The sequence below is a fragment of the Taurulus bubalis genome (genome assembly GCF_910589615.1).
Source record: "Taurulus bubalis genome assembly, chromosome: 2".
Taxonomy (NCBI): Eukaryota; Metazoa; Chordata; class Actinopteri; order Perciformes; family Cottidae; genus Taurulus; species Taurulus bubalis.
In genome coordinates, this window is record NC_136590.1 from 46,650,295 (window position 1) to 46,675,979 (window position 25,685).

Here is a 25,685-nt window from a genome sequence, read left to right on the forward strand (position 1 = left end):
CGGGCAGGACCGAGTGTGACGTTGCATATTGTTTATTGCATATTACGTCAGAGACCCGTTCTCCAGGATTCCCTTCGACTCGACCAACGTCTTCGGCTGCGTGTGTCAGGTTCAGACGCTGAAATACTTTGATTCAAATCAAAGTATTTAGCAGCACAATGTACTCAAACTAACAAAAAGTACTTTGTTGTACTTGTGTATAGAAGCCGGGTCGTCTTTTATTAATATGGAAGCATGATCATGCATCAATAATATTATATAAATAATATAAAGTAGATGTTTGTTGTAGGTGGCCGAGGTCAGAAAAGGAAGTAATTCAGTCAGACAGGAAGTCAGTCGGACTGGAAGTCAGTCAGTTAAACAGGAAGTCAGTCAGACAGGAAGTAATTCAGTTAAACAGGAAGTCAGTCAGTTAAACAGGAAGTCAGTCAGACGAGAAGTAATTCAGTTAAACAGGAAGTCAGTCAGTTAAACAGGAAGTCAGTCAGTTAAACAGGAAGTCAGTCGGACAGGAAGTAATTCAGTTAAACAGGAAGTCAGTCAGACAGGAAGTAATTCAGTTAAACAGGAAGTCAGTCGGACAGGAAGTAATTCAGTTAAACAGGAAGTCAGTCGGACAGGAAGTAATTCCGTCAAACAGGAAGTCAGTCGGACAGACAGGAAGTAATTCAGTCAGACAGGAAGTCAGTCGGACAGACAGGAAGTAATTCAGTCAGACAGGAAGTAATTCAGTTAAACAGGAAGTCAGTCAGACAAGAAGTAATTCAGTCAAACAGGAAGTAATTCAGTCAGACAGGAAGTAAGTCAGACGGGCACGCAAACAGCAAACAGAAGCACAACGCGTCTGATGAACCAACAAGCGTCCGTTTTCTCTTCTGGTTTGTAAATGTAAATAAATAAACATCTGAGTGATCACAACGATCATAAGAGCATCATTTAAAAAAGGTTTGGCTTCATTTTACTGGTCCTGTAGTTTCCTGAACTGATATATTTTCTGCTAATTGGAGGGAAAACAAAAGATAATTTCCTTTTGAAAGAACTTCTCTATTCAAACTAAAAGGTCATTTATTTATTACTGAAACCCAAATTATTCATAAAGCTGGAGTTAATTATCTTAAGTACGGCTGGAATGTCACGGAGGATTCATGGAGGAGATTAAAAACCAACAAATCTCCTGAACTAATATTCCACGAGGAGCACGCTGTTATGAACCACAAATCCTCTTCAGACTTCTTCAGCGTGACGCCGCTCTTCATCCAGTAAAACTCTTTTAGAGGCGAAAGGTTTGAAGGAAACCAATACGGGACCTTTAAAATAAAGAGCTAAACCTTTATTCTCAGTGCGCACAATATTAACAACAAATAAATTAACCATCTATGTTTAAACCTCAGAATCAGCATTTAGCGAGACAGGAAGTCCGGTTCCCCGGCGGACCGGCGGCTCAGTGGCTCTTTGGCTTGGGGAGGCGGGACAAGCCGGAGGTGAAGGCGGCCATCTTGACCTGGACCTCGCTGCTCTCGGGGTCGCGAGGCAGCTGCCTGGACGTCCTCGGCGGCGTAGCGGACGGCGGTCTGGAGATCTGAGACGTGAAGAGGTGGAGCTTGGAGGGCTGGGGGGGCTGCAGGGACCTCTGGGGGAATCTCCTCCTCTCCTTCCCGTCTCCTTCCTCCTCCTTCCTCGCTCCCTCGGCGGCAGGGCGGGCCGGCAAGCCGTAGGTGGGGATCATCTGGGGGCGGGAGGAGGCGGAGCAAGGGGCAGCTGGAGGCGGCGCTCGGGAGGAGGCGGAGCAAGGGGCAGCTGGAGGCGGAGCTCGGGAGGAGGCGGAGCAAGGGGCAGCTGGAGGCGGAGCTCGGGAGGAGGCGGAGCAAGGGGCAGCTGGAGGCGGAGCTCGGAGCGTCACTGGCTCCTGGTCGTCCCGGCTGGAGGCGTGAAATATCTGTGACTGAAACAAAGAGAAGAGAATCATATTCCAGGGTTCATACATTCTGACCAATACTTCCATGACTTTTCCATAACTTTAAACCAAATGTCCACTACAAACATTTAGTGAAGTCTGGGTGTAAACAGTAAAAAGTGAGTAAATGTAGTATTTAAACTAACAATGAGAACACAAAGTATACAGTAAACCTTAAATGACACAAATGAATGAGACAATAGTTTGATTAAAAGAATACACATTTATACAGATGCCTGTATTTCCATGACCGTAAGAACCCTGATAATCATAATGTATTGAATCAGATGATGTAGACATCAATATGGTCGTGTGTGATATGAGCTTTGGACATTGATGCAGAATGAATGAAGTCTATGAATATCTTTGTTCCTGTATGTTTATTATTGGTTCTCGCTGCATGAGGAAACCTGAACCATCATGAATAATCATACTTCTTCAATGGAGTCTGGTGCCTCTGAAGAGAAGACGAGTCAGTCAACTACTTCATGTGATGGTAGTATTTACTTTAGTTTTATATATCTAGATTGTTTTTTGTCGTCATTTGTTTAGTTTCTAGTTGTTTAAGAACTTATTTTTATTAAATGATGCACAGATGAACAAAATGTGAACTACTTCACCACAAAGCTTCTTGGATGGGACGGCGTGACATGGGGACATGGGGGTTGGACATGGGGGATGGACATGGGGGACATGGGGGACGGACATGGGGGACATGGAGGACGGACATGGGGGATGGACATGGGGGACATGGGGGACGGACATGGGGGACATGGAGGACGGACATGGGGGACGGACATGGGGGACACGGGGGATGGACATGGGGATGGACATGGGGGGACGGACATGGGGGGACGGACATGGGGGGACGGACATGGGGATGGACATGGGGATGGACATAGAGGACGGACATGGGGGACATGGAGGACGGACATGGGGGATGGACATGGGGGATGGACATGGGGATGGACATGGGGGGACGGACATGGGGGGACGGACATGGGGGGACGGACATGGGGGTTGGACATGGGGATGGACATGGGGATGGACATGGGGGGACGGACATGGGGATGGACATGGGGATGGACATGGGGATGGACATGGAGGACGGACATGGGGACATGGAGGACGGACATGGGGGACGGACATGGGGGATGGAAATGGGGGTTGGACATGGGGGTTGGACATGGGGATGGACATGGGGGTTGGACATGGGGTTTGGACATGGGGTTTGGACATGGGGGGACGGACATGGGGGTTGGACATGGGGGTTGGACATGGGGGTTGGACATGGGGGAAATGGGGGTTGGACATGGGGTTTGGACATGGGGTTTGGACATGGGGGGACGGACATGGGGATGGACATGGGGATGGACATGGGGATGGACATGGAGGACGGACATGGGGACATGGAGGACGGACATGGGGGACGGACATGGGGGTTGGACATGGGGGATGGACATGGGGGTTGGACATGGGGGATGGACATGGGGGATGGACATGGGGGATGGACATGGGGGATGGACATGGGGGTTGGACATGGGGGTTGGACATGGGGGATGGACATGGGGATGGACATGGGGGATGGACATGGGGGATGGACATGGGGGTTGGACATGGGGATGGGCATGGGGGTTGGACATGGGGGAAATGGGGGTTGGACATGGGGGTTGGACATGGGGACGGACATGGGGGGACGGACATGGGGGGACGGACATGGGGGGACGGACATGGGGACATGGAGGACGGACATGGGGGATGGACATGGGGGTTGGACATGGGGGTTGGACATGGGGGTTGGACATGGGGGAAATGGGGGTTGGACATGGGGTTTGGACATGGGGGGACGGACATGGGGATGGACATGGGGATGGACATGGGGATGGACATGGAGGACGGACATGGGGACATGGAGGACGGACATGGGGGACGGACATGGGGGTTGGACATGGGGGATGGACATGGGGGTTGGACATGGGGGATGGACATGGGGGATGGACATGGGGGTTGGACATGGGGGTTGGACATGGGGGTTGGACATGGGGGTTGGACATGGGGGTTGGACATGGGGGAAATGGGGGTTGGACATGGGGTTTGGACATGGGGTTTGGACATGGGGGGACGGACATGGGGATGGACATGGGGATGGACATGGGGATGGACATGGAGGACGGACATGGGGACATGGAGGACGGACATGGGGGTTGGACATGGGGGATGGACATGGGGGTTGGACATGGGGGATGGACATGGGGGATGGACATGGGGGTTGGACATGGGGGTTGGACATGGGGGATGGACATGGGGATGGACATGGGGGATGGACATGGGGGATGGACATGGGGGTTGGACATGGGGATGGGCATGGGGGTTGGACATGGGGGAAATGGGGGTTGGACATGGGGGTTGGACATGGGGACGGACATGGGGGGACGGACATGGGGGGACGGACATGGGGGGACGGACATGGGGACATGGAGGACGGACATGGGGGATGGACATGGGGGTTGGACATGGGGGTTGGACATGGGGGTTGGACATGGGGGAAATGGGGGTTGGACATGGGGTTTGGACATGGGGTTTGGACATGGGGGGACGGACATGGGGATGGACATGGGGATGGACATGGGGATGGACATGGAGGACGGACATGGGGACATGGAGGACGGACATGGGGGACGGACATGGGGGTTGGACATGGGGGATGGACATGGGGGTTGGACATGGGGGATGGACATGGGGGTTGGACATGGGGGTTGGACATGGGGATGGGCATGGGGGTTGGACATGGGGGAAATGGGGGTTGGACATGGGGGTTGGACATGGGGACGGACATGGGGGGACGGACATGGGGGGACGGACATGGGGGGACGGACATGGGGATGGACATGGGGATGGACATGGGGATGGACATGGGGGTTGGACATGGGGGTTGGACATGGGGGACGGACATGGGGGACGGACATGGGGGACGGACATGGGGGACGGACATGGGGGACGGACATGGGGGACGGACATGGGGGACGGACATGGGACAGATGGAGGAAGATACAAAAAGAAGCTACCGTACCGCACCGTGTCACTGAAGTAAAGCACTAAGTTCTCCACTCCTGGACGAGGAAGAGGAAGAGACACACAGGACAGGGAGGACGTTAGAGGACACAATAACACAGAGACACAATAACCAGAGACACACACTCATTCAGCAGTGTGTGTCAGAGGCGTCTGTCCTCAGACTCTCTAGACCTCTGACCTGAAGTTATTATATAATATGATTCATGCAGCTTTCTGTTCAGGACCAGAAAAACACAATCAGCAGTCGACCTCCGATTGATCCGGGTCAAACATGAAGCCTTCTGCTACCCTGCTGCCTTAACTAACCAACCAACCAACCATCTAACCAACCATCTAACCAACCATCTAACCAACCATCTAACCAACCAACCTACTAACCAACCAACCATGTAATCAACTTTCTAACCAACCAACCATGTAACCAACCAACCTACTAACCAACCATCTAACCAACCAACCATCTAACCAACCAACCTACTAACCAACCAACCTACTAACCAACCATCTAACCAACCAACCTACTAACCAACCATCTAACCAACCAACCTACTAACCAACCAACCATCTAACCAACCATCTAACCAACCATCTAACCAACCAACCTACTAACCAACCAACCATGTAATCAACTTTCTAACCAACCAACCATGTAACCAACCAACCTACTAACCAACCATCTAACCAACCAACTTTCTAACCAACCAACCATGTAACCAACCAACCTACTAACCAACCATCTAACCAACCAACCTACTAACCAACCAACCATGTAACCAACCAACCTACTAACCAACCATCTAACCAACCAACCTACTAACCAACCAACCATGTAACCAACCAACCTACTAACCAACCAACCATGTAACCAACTTTCTAACCAACCAACCAACCAACCTACTAACCAACCAACTAACTAAATAACTAACCTACTAACTAAATAACTAACCTACTAACTAAATAACTAACTAAGCTACTACCGTTACGATAGGACTCACTGTTTCTAGCGAGGTGTGGGGGGATGCTGGGCTTTGGCCTCACCCGGTAAGGCCTGGAGCGCTGATACTGCCAGGGAGGAGAGAGGAAAGGAGCAGGAGGGAAGGCCTGAGGAGTCAGGGGGAGGAGACGTAGAGGAGGAGACAGAGAGGAGGAGACAGAGAGAACATAGAGGAGGAGACAGAGAGGAGGAGACAAAGAGGAGGAGACATAGAGGAGGAGACATAGAGGAGGAGACAGAGAGAAGGAGACAGAGAGAACATAGAGGAGGAGACAGAGAGGAGGAGACAAAGAGGAGGAGACATAGAGGAGGAGACAGAGAGGAGGAGACAGAGAGAAGGAGACAGAGAGAACATAGAGGAGGAGACAGAGAGGAGGAGACATAGAGGAGGAGACAGAGAGGAGGAGACAGAGAGAAGGAGACAGAGAGAACATAGAGGAGGAGACAGAGAGGAGGAGACAAAGAGGAGGAGACATAGAGGAGGAGACATAGAGGAGGAGACAGAGAGAAGGAGACAGAGAGAACAGAGAGGAGGAGACAGAGAGGAGGAGACAAAGAGGAGGAGACAGAGAGGAGGAGACAAAGAGGAGGAGACAGAGAGGAGGAGACAAAGAGAAGGAGACAGAGAGGAGGAGACAGAGAGGAGGAGACAGAGAGGAGGAGACAGAGAAAACATAGAGGAGGAGACAGAGAGGAGGAGACAGAGAGGAGGAGACAGAGAGAAGGAGACAGAGAGGAGGAGACAGAGAGAACATAGAGGAGGAGACAGAGAGGAGGAGACAGAGAGAAGGAGACATAGAGGAGGAGACAGAGAGGAGGAGACAGAGAGGAGGAGACAGAGAGGAGGAGACAGAGAGGAGGAGACAGAGAGGAGACAGAGAGGAGGAGACAGAGAGGAGACAGAGAGAAGGAGACAGAGAGGAGGAGACAGAGAGAAGGAGACAAAGAGAAGGAGACAAAGAGAAGGAGACAGAGAGGAGGAGACAGAGAGAACAGAGAGGAGGAGACAGAGAGGAGGAGACAGAGAGAACGAGACAGAGAGGAGGAGACAGAGAGGAGGAGACAGAGAGAACAGAGAGGAGGAGACAGAGAGGAGGAGACAAAGAGAAGGAGACAGAGAGAAGGAGACAGAGAGGAGGAGACAGAGAGAAGGAGACAAAGAGAAGGAGACAGAGAGGAGGAGACAAAGAGGAGGAGACAGAGAGAACAGAGAGGAGGAGACAGAGAGGAGGAGACAGAGAGAACAGAGAGGAGGAGACAGAGAGAAGGAGACAAAGAGAAGGAGACAGAGAGGAGGAGACAGAGAGGAGGAGACAAAGAGGAGGAGACAGAGAGGAGGAGACAGAGAGAACAGAGAGGAGGAGACAGAGAGGAGGAGACAGAGAGAACAGAGAGGAGGAGACAGAGAGAAGGAGACAAAGAGAAGGAGACAGAGAGGAGGAGACAGAGAGGAGGAGACAGAGAGAACAGAGAGGAGGAGACAGAGAGAAGGAGACAAAGAGAAGGAGACAGAGAGGAGGAGACAGAGAGGAGGAGAAAGAGGAGGAGACAGAGAGAACAGAGAGGAGGAGACAGAGAGGAGGAGAAAGAGGAGGAGACAGAGAGAACAGAGAGGAGGAGACAGAGAGAAGGAGACAAAGAGAAGGAGACAGAGAGGAGGAGACAGAGAGGAGGAGACAGAGAGAACAGAGAGGAGGAGACAGAGAGGAGGAGACAAAGAGGAGGAGACAGAGAGAACATAGAGGAGGAGACAGAGAGGAGGAGACAGAGAGGAGACAAAGAGGAGGAGACATAGAGGAGGAGACAAAGAGGAGGAGACAGAGAGGAGGAGACAAAGAGGAGGAGACAGAGAGGAGGAGACAAAGAGGAGGAGACAGAGAGGAGGAGACAGAGAGGAGGAGACAAAGAGGAGGAGACAGAGAGGAGGAGACAAAGAGAAGGAGACAGAGAGGAGGAGACAGAGAGGAGGAGACAGAGAGGAGGAGACAAAGAGAAGGAGACAGAGAGGAGGAGACAGAGAGGAGGAGACAAAGAGAAGGAGACAGAGAGGAGGAGACAGAGAGGAGGAGACAAAGAGAAGGAGACAGAGAGGAGGAGACAGAGAGAACATAGAGGAGGAGACAGAGAGGAGGAGACAGAGAGGAGGAGACAAAGAGAAGGAGACAGAGAGGAGGAGACAGAGAGAACATAGAGGAGGAGACAGAGAGGAGGAGACAGAGAGGAGGAGACAGAGAGGAGGAGACAGAGAGAACATAGAGGAGGAGACAGAGAGGAGGAGACAGAGAGAAGGAGACAGAGAGAAGGAGACAGAGAGGAGGAGACAGAGAGAACATAGAGGAGGAGACAGAGAGAAGGAGACATAGAGGAGGAGACAGAGAGGAGGAGACAGAGAGGAGGAGACAGAGAGGAGACAGAGAGGAGGAGACAGAGAGGAGACAGAGAGGAGGAGACAGAGAGGAGGAGACAGAGAGAAGGAGACAGAGAGGAGGAGACAGAGAGAAGGAGACAAAGAGAAGGAGACAAAGAGAAGGAGACAGAGAGGAGGAGACAGAGAGAACAGAGAGGAGGAGACAGAGAGGAGGAGACAGAGAGAAGGAGACAGAGAGGAGGAGACAGAGAGGAGGAGACAGAGAGAACAGAGAGGAGGAGACAGAGAGGAGGAGACAAAGAGAAGGAGACAGAGAGAAGGAGACAGAGAGGAGGAGACAGAGAGAAGGAGACAAAGAGAAGGAGACAGAGAGGAGGAGACAAAGAGGAGGAGACAGAGAGAACAGAGAGGAGGAGACAGAGCGAAGGAGACAAAGAGAAGGAGACAGAGAGGAGGAGACAGAGAGGAGGAGACAGAGAGAACAGAGAGGAGGAGACAGAGAGGAGGAGACAAAGAGGAGGAGACAGAGAGAACAGAGAGGAGGAGACAGAGAGAAGGAGACAAAGAGAAGGAGACAGAGAGGAGGAGACAGAGAGGAGGAGACAGAGAGAACAGAGAGGAGGAGACAGAGAGGAGGAGACAAAGAGGAGGAGACAGAGAGAACAGAGAGGAGGAGACAGAGAGGAGGAGACAGAGAGGAGACAAAGAGGAGGAGACAGAGAGGAGGAGACAAAGAGGAGGAGACAGAGAGGAGGAGACAAAGAGGAGGAGACAGAGAGGAGGAGACAGAGAGGAGGAGACAAAGAGGAGGAGACAGAGAGGAGGAGACAAAGAGAAGGAGACAGAGAGGAGGAGACAGAGAGGAGGAGACAGAGAGGAGGAGACAAAGAGAAGGAGACAGAGAGGAGGAGACAGAGAGGAGGAGACAAAGAGAAGGAGACAGAGAGGAGGAGACAGAGAGGAGGAGACAAAGAGAAGGAGACAGAGAGGAGGAGACAGAGAGGAGGAGACAGAGAGGAGGAGACAGAGAGAACATAGAGGAGGAGACAGAGAGGAGGAGACAAAGAGGAGGAGACATAGAGGAGGAGACAAAGAGGAGGAGACATAGAGGAGGAGACGTAGAGGAGGAGACGTAGAGGAGGAGACGTAGAGGAGGAGACGTAGAGGAGGAGACATAGAGGAGGAGACAAAGAGGAGGAGACATAGAGGAGGAGACATAGAGGAGGAGACAAAGAGGAGGAGACAAAGAGGAGGAGACAGTTAGAACAAAGAGGAGGAGACAGAGAAGGAGACAGTTAGAACAAAGAGGAGACAGAGAAGGAGACACAGGAGGAGACAGAGGAGGAGACAGAGGAGGAGACAGAGGAGGAGACAGAGGAGGAGACAGTTAGAACAAAGAGGAGACAGAGAAGGAGACAGAGAAGGAGACAGAGGAGGAGACAGAGAAGGAGACAGTTAGAACAAAGAGGAGGAGACAGAGGAGGAGACAGAGGAGGAGACAGAGAGAAGGAGACAGAGAAGGAGACAGTTAGAACAAAGAGGAGACAGAGGAGGAGACAGAGAAGGAGACAGAGGAGGAGACAGAGGAGGAGACAGATAAGGAGACAGAGAAGGAGACAGTTAGAACAAAGAGGAGACAGAGGAGGAGACAGAGGAGGAGACAGAGGAGGAGACAGAGGAGGAGACAGAGGAGGAGACAGAGAGAAGGAGACAGAGAAGGAGACAGTTAGAACAAAGAGGAGGAGACAGACGACTCTGGATTCTGACTTCTTGAAGGAAAAGAAAAACACTGAACAGTTTAGAGCAGCTCCAACTACATTACCCAGAAACCCTTTCAGCACCAATGAGCTTCAGAGGAAGAAGGAAACTACATGAATATATAGAACATATTAAACAAGGACAACATTATTGATGCAAAGAAAAGTTATAAAGCGAAGAGAAAGTCAAAGAAAATAATAAGAGGCTTTTTATTCATTTCACATTTTATTATTATGTTTGAGGAGTTTCTATTGATCAGATCAAGATAAAATACTAACCAGCTCTGTGTGTGTGTCTGTGTGTGTGTGTGTGTCTCTACGTGTGTGTGTGTCTCTACGTGTGTGTGTGTGTGTGTGTGTGTGTGTGTGTGTCTCTACGTGTGTGTGTGTGTGTGTGTCTCTACGTGTGTGTGTGTGTGTGTGTGTGTCTCTACGTGTGTGTGTGTCTGTCTCTATGTGTGTGTGTGTCTCTATGTGTGTGTGTGTCTCTATGTGTGTGTGTGTGTGTGTGTGTGTGTGTGTGTGTGTGTGTGTGTGTGTGTGTGTGTCTCTATGTGTGTGTGTGTGTGTCTATGTGTGTGTGTGTGTGTGTGTGTGTGTGTGTGTGTGTGTGTCTATGTGTGTGTGTGTGTGTGTCTATGTGTGTGTGTGTGTGTGTGTGTGTGTGTGTGTGTGTGTGTGTCTCTATGTGTGTGTGTGTCTGTCTCTATGTGTGTGTGTGTGTGTGTGTGTGTGTGTCTGTCTCTATGTGTGTGTGTGTGTCTCTATGTGTGTGTGTGTGTCTCTATGTGTGTGTGTGTGTGTGTGTGTCTCTATGTGTGTGCGTGTGTGTGTCTCTATGTGTGTGTGTGTCTCTATGTGTGTGTGTGTGTCTCTATGTGTGTGTGTGTCTCTATGTGTGTGTGTGTCTCTATGTGTGTGTGTGTGTGTGTCTCTATGTGTGTGTGTGTGCTCACAGCGCTCTCTCTCTCCGTCAGACTCGTCTGTGTGTGTCGGCTCGTCGTTCCCGTCGTCTCCTGGCAACGACACCCGGTGGTCGCCGTGGGAACCGCCTGCTCACAAGGTGACACACACTCGTTAACAACAGCGTGATGAAGATGATGATGATGATGATGATGGTGGTGGGAGCAGAAAGACACTCACCAGCTGCACGGTGAGGTGGGCGATGGTTCGGTCTCGGCTTCTCAGCTCCTCTCTGAGCTGCTGCACCTCCTGCAGGAGATCCTGCACCTGCACACACACACACACACACACACGCACACGCACACGCACACACGCACACACACACACGCACAGCTGTGGAAAGGGATTCTGGGAGACGTAGGATCTTATAGCAGAAGAAGCAGATTTCCTGCATCAGGAGCAGCTGCACGTTTCCTCTTGCCAACGTCAGCGGTTTAAATAAAGGTTGAAAGATTCAAACCTGCGTGGAGGAGTGGCCGCTGGTCTCAGGACTCAGAGTGTCTGTGGTCAGAGTGTCCTCATCCAGGTCCTCCTCCTGCACAACATGGAGCATTACCACGTTATTACAACATGTTTATCACATGAAGCTCCTCCCCTGAAGCTCCTCCCCTCCCATGAAGCTCCTCCCTTCTCCCCTGAAGCTGCTCCCCTCCCTCACCTGAATCTCCTCCCCCTCCCTCACCTGAAGCTCCTCCCCCTCCCTCACCTGATGCTCCTCCCCCTCCCTCACCTGATACTCCTTCCTTATCCCCTGAAGCTTCCCCTCCCTCCCCTGAAGCTCCTCCCCTCTCTGCCCTAAAGCTCCTCCCCCTCCCTCACCTAAAGCTCCTCCCTTCTCCCCTGAAGCTCCTCCCTCTCCTCACCTAAAGCTCCTCCCCTGAAGCTCCTCCCCTCCCTCGCCTGAAGCTCCCTCCCTCCTTCCCTCACATGAAGCTCCCTCCCTCCCCTGAAGCTTTTCCCCCTCCCTAACATTAAGCTCCTCCCTCCTCATATGAAGCTCCTCCCTCACCTAAAGCTCCTCCCTCCTCACATGAAGCTCCTCCCCCTCTCACATGAAGCTCCTCCCCTGAAGCTCCTCCCCCTCCTCACCTGAAGCAGTAGACTCTGCAGGTACTCCAGCTGGGATCTGACTGCACAGCAGTCTTCAGCCAGTTCCTCCACATCCAGACCCAGACCAGGACTACCAGGAGACCTGGGGACAGACGGGGTCAGGTGAACAGGTGAGCGCACCTGGGGGTGCTGCGTTCAGGGACCGGCGTGAAACACAGCTCGTGGAGTCACATGGTCAAATATGTTTGGAGGCACTGAGGATGCGTTTGTTTCCGTCACCTCGGAGGACAGAAGTCCAGAATGAGCTCGTTGTCTCCGGTCCCGTCCGTCCTCTTGTTCCCAGAATGCTCCGCTAGGTGGAAGCCCTGGAAGTCACTGAGGGGAGCATTAATGATGATAATGATGCATTATGGGTACGTTTCTGAATGTTCCCTGGTAAAAAGGCAAAGAACCCGTGAAGCGTGTGCAGGTGTTCCTCACCTGTCGTTGTCGTTGTGGACGTCCTGCGTTCCCCAGCAGAGCTGCCTCATCCTCCACTGAGCCATGCGGGCGCCGCCAGCGCCCTCTGCTGGCCCAGAGAGGAAGCACACAACATCATCATCATCATGCTCACCTGAACCACACGTTTTAAACTGAACTTTAGGCTAACCTGAACCAAACATCTCCACACACACACACACACACACACACACACACACACACACACACACACACACACACACACACACACACACACACACACACACACCGCTGTGCAGAGAGCCGTCCTCTGGCAGGTCTTCGTCCAGCATGAGGTCATCGTCGTCCAGGTCACAGGAGTCCAGGTTGTTCAGGACGTCCTGAGGACATGACAGTCTGCATCATGTTCACATCATGAAGACACGGGAGCAGAACACACCAAGAATACCTGTTTCTTCTGGGTTCATTCATATATATATATATATATATATATATATATATATATATATATATATATATATATATATATATATATATATATATATATTACAGAGGAAGTCAGATGTTCTTGAGAGACGGACAGGAAGTCAGGCTGTGCTGAGAGACGGACAGGAAGTCAGACGGTGTTGAGAGACAGACAGGAAGTCAGATGTTTTTGAGAGACGGACAGGAAGTCAGACGGTGTTGAGAGACGGACAGGAAGTCAGATGTTCTTGAGAGACGGACAGGAAGTCACACACACACACACACACACACACACACACACACACACACACACACACACACACACACACACACACACACACACACACACACACACACACACACACACACACACACACACACACACACACACACACACACAAGGCCAACACTGACCCCTGGTGGTCAATTAAATACATTAAACAAGTTGTGGAAACAAACAGACAAACGTCTGTAAAGGAACGACTGATCTCTAAATATAAAGCACAGTTTACTAAATGTCTCCAAAAGAGACTCGAAATGACCACAAACACACAAACAATGACAGAGGAACTCACAATGTCGATGAAGAGGAACAAATAATATGCCAGAGACACAAAACAACCACAAAGAGATACATAATGACCGCAAAAGATACACTTAATGACTACAAAGAGACACTTAACGACTACAAAGAGATACATAACGACCACAAAGAGACACTTAACGACTACAAAGAGATACATAACGACTACAAAGAGACACACAATGACTACAAAGAGACACTTAATGTGACTACAAAGAGACACTTAATGTGACTACAAAGAGACACTTAACGACTACAAAGAGACACTTAATGTGACTACAAAGAGACACTTAATGACTACAAAGAGACACTTAACGACTACAAAGAGACACTTAACGACTACAAAGAGACACTTAACGACTACAAAGAGACACTTAACGACTACAAAGAGACACTTAACGACTACAAAGAGACACTTAACGACTACAAAGAGACACTTAATGTGACTACAAAGAGACACTTAACGACTACAAAGAGACACTTAACGACTACAAAGAGACACTTAACGACTACAAAGAGACACACAATGACTACAAAGAGACACACAATGACTACAAAGAGACACACAATGACTACAAAGAGACACTTAATGTGACTACAAAGAGACACTTAACGACTACAAAGAGACACTTAACGACTACAAAGAGACACTTAACGACTACAAAGAGATACATAACGACCACAAAGAGACACTTAACGACTACAAAGAGACACACAATGACTACAAAGAGACACTTAATGTGACTACAAAGAGACACTTAACGACTACAAAGAGACACTTAACGACTACAAAGAGACACTTAACGACTACAAAGAGACACTTAACGACTACAAAGAGACACTTAACGACTACAAAGAGACACTTAACGACTACAAAGAGACACTTAACGACTACAAAGAGACACTTAACGACTACAAAGAGACACTTTACGACTACAAAGAGACACTTTACGACTACAAAGAGACACTTAACGACTACAAAGAGACACTTAACGACTACAAAGAGATACATAACGACCACAAAGAGACACTTAATGACTACAAAGAGACACACAATGACTACAAAGAGACACTTAATGTGACTACAAAGAGACACTTAATGACTACAAAGAGACACTTAACGACTACAAAGAGACACTTAACGACTACAAAGAGACACTTAACGACTACAAAGAGACACTTAACGACTACAAAGAGACACTTAACGACTACAAAGAGATACATAACGACTACAAAGAGATACACAATGACTACAAATAGACACTTAATGACTACAAAGAGACACTTAATGTGACTACAAAGAGACACTTAATGACTACAAAGAGACACTTAACGACTACAAAGAGACACTTAACGACTACAAAGAGACACTTAACGACTACAAAGAGACACACAATGACTACAAAGAGACACTTAATGTGACTACAAAGAGACACTTAACGACTACAAAGAGATACATAACGACTACAAAGAGATACACAATGACTACAAATAGACACTTAATGACTACAAAGAGATACATAATGACTAGGAAGAGATATACAATGACTACAAAGAGATACACAATGACTACAAAGAGATACACAATGACTACAAAGATACACTTAACGACTACAAAGATACACTTAACGACTACAAAGAGATACATAATGACTACAAAGAGATACATAATGACTACAAAGAGACACTTAACGACTACAAAGAGATACACAATGACTACAAAGAGACACTTAACGACTACAAAGACATACACAATGACTACAAAGAGACACTTAACGACTACAAAGAGACACTTAATGACTACAAAGAGACACTTAACGACTACAAAGAGACACTTAACGACTACAAAGAGACACTTAACGACTACAAAGAGACACTTAACGACTACAAAGACACACAATGACTACAAAGAGACACTTAATGTGACTACAAAGAGACACTTAACGACTACAAAGAGACACTTAACGACTACAAAGAGACACTTAACGACTACAAAGAGACACTTAACGACTACAAAGAGACACACAATGACTACAAAGAGACACTTAATGTGACTACAAAGAGACACTTAACGACTACAAAGAGACACTTAACGACTACAAAGAGACACTTAACGACTACAAAGAGATACATAACGACCACAAAGAGACACTTAACGACTACAAAGAGACACACAATGACTACAAAGAGACACTTAATGTGACTACAAAGAGACACTTAACGACTACAAAGAGACACTTAACGACTACAAAGAGACACTTAACGACTACAAAGAGACACTTAACGACTACAAAGAGACACTTAACGACTACAAAGAGACACTTAACGACTACAAAGAGACACTTAACGACTACAAAGAGACACTTAACGACTACAAAGAGACACTTAACGACTACAAAGAGACACTTAACGACTACAAAGAGACACTTTACGACTACAAAGAGACACTTTACGACTACAAAGAGACACTTAACGACTACAAAGAGACACTTAACGACTACAAAGAGATACATAACGACCACAAAGAGACACTTAATGACTACAAAGAGACACACAATGACTACAAAGAGACACTTAATGTGACTACAAAGAGACACTTAATGACTACAAAGAGACACTTAACGACTACAAAGAGACACTAAACGACTACAAAGAGACACTTAACGACTACAAAGAGACACTTAACGACTACAAAGAGACACTTAACGACTACAAAGAGACACTTTACGACTACAAAGAGACACTTTACGACTACAAAGAGACACTTAACGACTACAAAGAGACACTTAACGACTACAAAGAGATACATAACGACCACAAAGAGACACTTAATGACTACAAAGAGACACACAATGACTACAAAGAGACACACAATGACTACAAAGAGACACACAATGACTACAAAGAGACACTTAATGTGACTACAAAGAGACACTTAACGACTACAAAGAGACACTTAACGACTACAAAGAGACACTTAACGACTACAAAGAGACACTTAACGACTACAAAGAGACACTTAACGACTACAAAGAGATACACAATGACTACAAATAGACACTTAATGACTACAAAGAGACACTTAATGTGACTACAAAGAGACACTTAATGTGACTACAAAGAGACACTTAACGACTACAAAGAGACACTTAACGACTACAAAGAGACACTTAACGACTACAAAGAGACACTTTACGACTACAAAGAGACACTTTACGACTACAAAGAGACACTTTACGACTACAAAGAGACACACAATGACTACAAAGAGACACTTAATGTGACTACAAAGAGACACTTAACGACTACAAAGAGATACATAACGACTACAAAGAGATACACAATGACTACAGATAGACACTTAATGACTACAAAGAGATACATAATGACTAGGAAGAGATATACAATGACTACAAAGAGATACACAATGACTACAAAGAGATACACAATGACTACAAAGATACACTTAACGACTACAAAGATACACTTAACGACTACAAAGAGATACATAATGACTACAAAGAGATACATAATGACTACAAAGAGACACTTAACGACTACAAAGAGATACACAATGACTACAAAGAGACACTTAACGACTACAAAGACATACACAATGACTACAAAGAGACACTTAACGACTACAAAGAGACACTTAATGACTACAAAGAGACACTTAACGACTACAAAGAGACACTTAACGACTACAAAGAGATACACAATGACTACAAAGAGACACACAATGACTACAAAGAGACACTTAATGACTACAAAGAGACACTTAATGTGACTACAAAGAGACACTTAACAACTACAAAGAGACACTTAACGACTACAAAGAGACACTTAACGACTACAAAGAGACACACAATGACTACAAAGAGACACACAATGACTACAAAGAGACACTTAATGTGACTACAAAGAGACACTTAACGACTACAAAGAGACACTTAACGACTACAAAGAGACACTTAACGACTACAAAGAGATACATAACGACCACAAAGAGACACTTAACGACTACAAAGAGACACACAATGACTACAAAGAGACACTTAATGTGACTACAAAGAGACACTTAATGTGACTACAAAGAGACACTTAATGTGACTACAAAGAGACACTTAATGTGACTACAAAGAGACACTTAACGACTACAAAGAGACACTTAACGACTACAAAGAGACACTTAACGACTACAAAGAGACACTTAACGACTACAAAGAGACACTTAACGACTACAAAGAGACACTTAATGTGACTACAAAGAGACACTTAACGACTACAAAGAGACACTTAACGACTACAAAGAGACACTTAACGACTACAAAGAGACACTTAACGACTACAAAGAGACACTTAACGACTACAAAGAGACACTTAACGACTACAAAGAGATACATAACGACTACAAAGAGATACACAATGACTACAAAGAGACACTTAATGTGACTACAAAGAGACACTTAATGTGACTACAAAGAGACACTTAACGACTACAAAGAGACACTTAACGACTACAAAGAGACACTTAACGACTACAAAGAGACACTTTACGACTACAAAGAGACACTTTACGACTACAAAGAGACACACAATGACTACAAAGAGACACTTAATGTGACTACAAAGAGACACTTAACGACTACAAAGAGATACATAACGACTACAAAGAGATACACAATGACTACAAATAGACACTTAATGACTACAAAGAGATACATAATGACTAGGAAGAGATATACAATGACTACAAAGAGATACACAATGACTACAAAGAGATACACAATGACTACAAAGATACACTTAACGACTACAAAGATACACTTAACGACTACAAAGAGATACATAATGACTACAAAGAGATACATAATGACTACAAAGAGACACTTAACGACTACAAAGAGATACACAATGACTACAAAGAGACACTTAACGACTACAAAGACATACACAATGACTACAAAGAGACACTTAACGACTACAAAGAGACACTTAATGACTACAAAGAGACACTTAACGACTACAAAGAGACACTTAACGACTACAAAGAGATACACAATGACTACAAAGAGACACACAATGACTACAAAGAGACACTTAATGACTACAAAGAGACACTTAATGTGACTACAAAGAGACACAACTACAAAGAGACACTTAATGACTACAAAGAGACACTTAATGTGACTACAAAGAGACACTTAACAACTACAAAGAGACACACAACCTAGAGGCTAAATCACCTTATGGTCTGTGTGTTACTGGGTCTCATCTTATCATCATAAGAATAAAATGAAAAAGAGGAATCGGGCTCATTGGAGTCCCTCTTTAAGGTCCACAGCTCGTTAACACCCAGAGAGCTCGTTAACACCCCAGGAGGCTCATGGGTAGTGTAGTCAGAGCTGCCATGCCGAACGCATCACGGGACAGTTGGTCAATCACTCAAGTCATGAAATCCAAATTGGGGCTTATGACCCTCGACCATTTTGACCCCATTTCAAACTCATTACGTTGAGACAAACGTGTCAATCATAAATATTCTGTAACTGTAGTTTATCTGTAAAAGTCTTCTGTTTAAACTAAATCATCACAGTGACGATGTCAGACTCGTCTCCAGCTGTAGTTCAGAGAGGAGACACAAGAGGGAGCCAGAGGGCTAAACAATCGAACCGGGTCTCAGAGCTGAAACACATAATAAATAAGTTATGATAAATAATCTACAGTCTTCACTTCAGGTATGCGTAGAATCCCTTTATGTTTAAAATACTAAAAGATTGTGTATTAAATGAAGTGTTGGAGGAGAGTTCTGAACTTCTGGCTGCTTTTATGTTAAATTATAAGTTTATTCAATTGAAGGCTTTGAGACCTCGAGTTCAGACTCGTTTAAAACATCGTGCTGAGCTCGTTCCTCGATATGAATTCACTTACAAATACATCATCTTATAGTTTATATTATATTCCTATATTTTATTTCCCTAAATGCACTATTTTATGTCTTAGATTCTCATATTTTACTGGCATAATGATTATTTGTATACATATTTAAATGATAAATAAATACTGATGGAGCTCAGTAAGACTAATGTATATATTTTATATATTATATTATTAATTTTACTTCTTTATATCGAATTAATTGTCTGATTTAATTGATAGACTGGCAGACCAGGGTGGTGGTTCTCATCTTCAAGAAGGGGACCGGAGAGTGTGAACTATCAGGGTCACACTGCTCAGCCTCCCGGGGAAAGCTTATGCCAGGGTGCTGAGAGGAGGTCCAGGGTGCTGAGAGGAGGTCCAGGGTGCTGAGAGGAGGGTCCAGGGTGCTGAGAGGAGGTCCAGGGTGCTGAGAGGAGGGTACAGGGTGCTGAGAGGAGGTCCAGGGTGCTGAGAGGAGGTCCAGGGTGCTGAGAGGAGGGTCCAGGGTGCTGAGAGGAGGGTCCAGGGTGCTGAGAGGAGGGTCCAGGGTGCTGAGAGGAGGGTCCAGGGTGCTGCGAGGAGGCTCCGACCGCTTGTAGAACCTCAGATTCAAGACGAGCAGTGTGGATTCCATCCCGGTCGTGGAACAGTGGACCAGCTCTTTACCCTCAGAGACTACTGGACGGGTTCTGGGAGTTCGCCCAACCAGTCTTCATCTGCTTTGTAGATTTGGAGAAGGCTTTCGACCGGGTCCCTCGGGGGTTTTTGTGGGGGGTGCTGCGGGAGTATGGGGTGCCGGACCCGTTGGCACGGGCCATCCGGTCTCTGTACGCCTGCAGTAGGAGCTGTGTCCGTATCCTTGGTAGTAAGTCAGACACGTTCCCGGTGGGTGTTGGCCTCCGCCAGGGCTGCCCTTTATCACCGGTCCTGTTCGTGACCTTCATGGACAGGATATCTAGGCGCAGCCAGGGGGCGGAGAGGATCCGGTTCGGGAGTCTCGGGATCGCCTCTCTGCTGTTCGCGGATGATGTGGTCCTGTTTGCCTCCTCGGACTGTGACCTCTAGCATTCACTGGGGCGTTTTGCAGCCGAGTGTGAAGCAGCAGGGATGAGAGTTAGCACCTCCAAATCTGAGGCCATGGTGCTCTGCCGGAAACCGGTGGATTGCTCCCTCCAGGTGGGGACAAACTGCCTACCCCAAGCGAAGGAGTTCAAGTATCTCGGGGTCTTGTTCACGAGTGAGGGTAAGGTGGAGCGGGAGATCGACAGGCGGATCGGTGCGGCTGCAGCAGTAAAACAGGCGCTGTACCGGTCCGTCCTGGTGAAGAGGGAGCTGAGCCGGAAGGCAAAGCTCTCCATTTACTGGTCGGTCTACGTTCCAACCCTCACCTATGGTCACGAACTCTGGGTCAGGACCCAAAGAACGAGATCTCGGATACAAGCGGCCGAAATGAGCTTCCTCCGCAGGGTGGCCGGGCTCAGCCTTAGAGATAGGGTAAGGAGCTCGGACATCAGGAGGAGCTTGTAGTCGAGTCGCTGCTCCTTCGTGTTGAAAGGAGTCAGCTGAGGTGTTCATTATCTAGTCAGGATGCCTCCTGGACGCCTCCATTAGAGGTTTTCCAGGCACGTCCAACTGGTAGAGACCCTGAGGAAGACCGAGGACACGCTGGAGGGATTATATCTCCCGGCTGGCCTTGATAATTTAGGATAGGAATATATAAGCATTATGCTTCTACCTATACTAGTTCAGTCTTTCTGTTTTTGTATATTAGATTGTGGCTTTACTTGTTGTATTGTAATGATAGACTCAATAAACACACACACACACACACACACACACACACACACACACACACACGCGCCTTACGATGCTGTTGAGGTCGGAGTCGAAGCTCCCGATGTGACGGGTGGTGTTGCCGTTGGTGCCGGCGGTGCTGGTGGAGGCCGTGGTGGTGGTGGCGCCCCCCAGTGGCTCCAGGCCCTCCTCGTCCCACATGTATGTCCCACCGGACCCGCAGCTGTCCGAGGGGGACAGGTCCAGGGACGACCCGCCCTGCGGGGGACAGAGGGGACATGGGGGGGTCACTCTAATATGTATTATTACACATTTGATGAAAACATATGTTTGCGTTTTTGTATATTTAAAAAGAGTTTCAATACTTTTATACATTTGTTGACCTTTTAATTCATGTTATTCTGATTTTAGGGGAATTAAGCATTTGAAGAAACTCCAAGAAATTATGTCACAATAATTAAAACGGCTAATGTCGGTACTGGAGGATAATGTCTACAGAGTTCAGAGGGTTTAAAGTAAAAAGACTTCTGACTCAAAATGCACCATGTACCATGCACTATGCACCCTTCACCATGCACTATGCACCCTTCACCATGCACTATGCACCCTTCACCATGCACTATGCACCCTTCACCATGCATCTTTCACCATGCATCAATCACCATGCATCCTTCACCCTTCACCATGTACCATGCATCATTCACCATGTATCCTTCACCATGCATCATTCACCCTTCACCATGTACCATGCATCATTCACCATGTATCCTTCACCATGTACCATGTATCCTTCACCATGCATCATTCACCATGCATCATTCACCATGCATCAATCACCATGTATCCTTCACCATGTACCATGCATCATTCACCATGCATCAATCACCATGCATCATTCACCATGCATCCTTCACCATGCATCCTTCACCATGCACCATGTATCCTTCACCATGCATCCTTCACCATGTATCCTTCACCATGTATCCTTCACCATGCACCATGTATCCTTCACCATGCATCCTTCACCATGCACCATGCATCCTTCACCATGCACCATGCATCCTTCACCATGCACCATGTATCCTTCACCATGCACCATGTATCCTTCACCATGTATCCTTCACCATGCATCCTTCACCATGCATCCTTCACCATGTATCCTTCACCATGCACCATGTATCCTTCACCATGCATCCATGCATCCTTCACCATGCATCCTTCACCATGCACCATGTATCCTTCACCATGCACCATGTATCCTTCACCATGCATCCTTCACCATGCACCATGTATCCTTCACCATGTATCCTTCACCAGGCACCATGTATCCTTCACCGTGTATCCTTCACCATGCATCCTTCACCATGCATCCTTCACCATGCACCATGTATCCTTCACCATGCACCATGTATCCTTCACCATGCATCCTTCACCATGCACCATGTATCCTTCACCGTGTATCCTTCACCATGCACCATGTATCCTTCACCATTTATCCTTCACCATGCACCATTTATCCTTCACCGTGTATCCTTCACCATGCACCATGTATCCTTCACCATGTATCCTTCACCATGCTTCATGCACCATGCTTCATGCACCATGCACCAGGGGCCTCTTGCTCCAGCCGTTACCTGCTCGTGGTCGTCCCCCTGACTGGACCTCCTCCGGTGGGCGCCCCGGGTCAGCCGGTTGTCGCCTCGCTCACCTGCGCAGGAAGAAGACGGCGACTTTAACGGAACGTTCCTCAGGACTTCCTCGCCTGTGCGTTCATCCGGTAAGAAAACTCACCGCCCATCGCGGGCCAGTCCACGCCGTCGTCCAGGAAGCAGAGCGCCGCCGCCGCCTCGTCTCCATCGAACCTGGCGCGCGATTGGTCGAGCCCCGAGTTGTCCTCGTGGTTCTTAGAGAGCAGCAGTAAGCCCGCCCCTCCGTTTCCTGCGGACAGAAGACGAGATGCTGCCGTTTCCTCCGCGCGCTTTAACCAAAACAGCCCCAATCTTGTTTTTAAGAAAAGAAACGTAATTATCTCCGCAACCAAAGGGTTGTTTAACTTCATTTGAATGTCTACAATACCGTAACCCTTCTGAGACGAGACATATGGTTTACAAAATTACCCCTTACAACTTTGCATTTCACTAACAGACACATCCCCGTAGCGCTACGGGCTTGTGGGAGTCTAGCAAAGCAATCAAGATCCTTAGAAACCCTATTCGTACCTGTAAAGTCACAAAACAGACAGAGCTTATTTTTTCTTTTTCCTTAGTCCTTAGGCCTTCCTGGTCGGCCACATGTCTAAAACCGCGTCATACAGGAAGTGTGGAAGCTGCTGAACACGTCAATACCCAGCATGCCTGAATCAAACAATGTTTTGCCATAAAATAAGTAATTTTTCCATTTTTTAACAGAACAACACCGTTTTGGGACTGAATATCCTTCCTAACAGGCTTTGTTTTATTGTGATTCCGATTATTTAGGTCTAATCTTTCCAAAAAGGTGTCTGTCGAGCTGAAGAGGAGAGAAGAGACGTCTCTTCTCACCAAGGTTGTCAAAGTCGTCCATGTACTCCTGGCTGGTGTCGTTCCTGTCCAGAGACGAGCTGGAGGACACGGACATGTCCTCCAGCGTCTCCCCCAGGATCGACACCTCTCCCTGGGCTGCCCTCTGCGGAGCCTCCGGGGAGCTCTCTGAAGACGAGAAGGAGGAGGAACATGAAGGAAGGAAACCGACACCAGAGATAAACAACATTAGTTTAACACACAAGAGGTGATGAGATTAAAAGGGGAGGAGCTAAGAAGAGATGAGACATGAGATTTTCAGGGATAGAAAATGAAATTTGAGATAAAGAGGCATAAGCTCCAATGAGATGATTAAATATGAGAAGAGGGCAGATAAAATATGCAACACGAGAGATGAGGTGTCAGGAATGAAGATGAGATGAAATATTGAGTTGAGGTTCAAAATGAGAAGAGACAGGATGAGATGAATATATCTATTTTATACAATAAGGTTCTCATACCCGGGCTGTTCTCTGTGCTCGAGGGCGTCTCCACCGAGTTCCTGCGTGCCGTCGGTCCTCGCCTCACTTCCTGTTCACCTCCGGTCTCATTGGCCGCCGTCGCCCGGAGGGGGCGGGACTGCTTGGCGAGCGACGGCCGCGACAGCTTGTAGCTGACGCCGCTGGGCTTAAAGGCGGGGCCGAGGCCGGAGAGGAGGGGCTTCTTTAAGGCGGAGGGCGGCAGCAGGGAGGGGACGCCGACCCCTGACCTCTCGGCGGAATGTTGAACTTTGACCCCGCCTCCTCCCTCGGGCGCCTGGCTGCTAGCGGGGGGCTTCGGCGAGCCGCCGCTGGGCAGCGCCAGCCTGGAGGAAGCTCCTCGCCCGGCCGCTCGGTTGGTGGAGTAGGAGCAGGTTCTGGCGGGGGCTGAGGATGAGGAAGAGGAGGAGGAAGGGGTGAGGGTGGGGGGCGAGGGCAGCCGGCGGACCTGCGTCAGGCTGCGCGACCGAACGCGGTCGCTCTCGGCGAGCCGGGCGGTCAGAGCCGGGCCGAGGCTGTCGCTGGACCGGCAGCGGCCGGCCGGCGGTTTCTTTTGGAGCGGGGAACCGGATCGAGAGCCGGGACCAGAACCGGGCCTCGAAAAGACGCCAGAACCGGGCCTCGAAAAGATGCCAGAACCGGGCCTTGAACCGCCGGGACGAGCAAAGCCGTGAGGTTGCCTCAGGTAACCGCCGGTCTCGCCATTGGGCTTGGATCCAGAGAGACCGTTCGGGGTCCGCTTTGCGCCGCCGTTCGGCCCGAACGCAGTCTGGCTCGGTTTGGACCCGAGGGGCCCGCTTTTCGGGACGGGAAGTGGTCTGGATCCGGACTGCGGCGATGATGTCACAGGAAGGCCGGAGCCGTGCCCCGACGCGGCCGTCTTCTTGGCGTCCCGTTGGGGGTGGCACTGATGGCCGCCGGGCCGGTTCAGCCCGGCGGTCCCGCTCTTCCCCCGGCGCCACTCCTTCTCCCCGTCGACGCCCTCGTCCTCCGCCGGCTCGTTTTCTCGCCTCCATTTCGCGGAGAACGCAGTCGGCAGTCGGATGAACCCGTTCTGCTTGACGGAAGCCGCCGGCGCGGTCAGACCGGCGTCGCCCCCCGCCGGGCCGGGGTGGTGGTAGAACCCGTTGGTGAGGCGGGTGGCGGCGCTCACGGCGGCGGCCGGGCCCGTCTGAGCGCCGGTGGAAAAAGACGTGGATTTGGGCCTCGAGCCGAACTTGGGCAGCCTAGAAACCATGGTGGGCATGGTGGGAGGGGCTGACAT

The 25,685-nt window shown here is 48.6% G+C and overlaps 1 protein-coding gene across 1 annotated transcript; it reads right to left on the reverse strand.

Moving 5' to 3' along the window:
• Positions 1–1,400: 1,400 nt before the first annotated feature.
• LOC306754054 (uncharacterized protein) lies at positions 1,401–25,685 on the reverse strand (the record flags this gene model as incomplete). The annotated part of the gene is made up of 14 exons (XM_079237963.1): positions 1,401–1,942; positions 6,025–6,130; positions 11,105–11,200; positions 11,292–11,372; positions 11,572–11,646; positions 12,201–12,303; positions 12,441–12,536; positions 12,642–12,726; positions 12,910–13,000; positions 21,457–21,642; positions 23,019–23,092; positions 23,176–23,322; positions 23,925–24,071; positions 24,404–25,685. 14 exons carry the CDS (start codon positions 25,683–25,685, stop codon positions 1,401–1,403), a joined length of 3,111 nt encoding a protein of 1,036 aa, XP_079094089.1.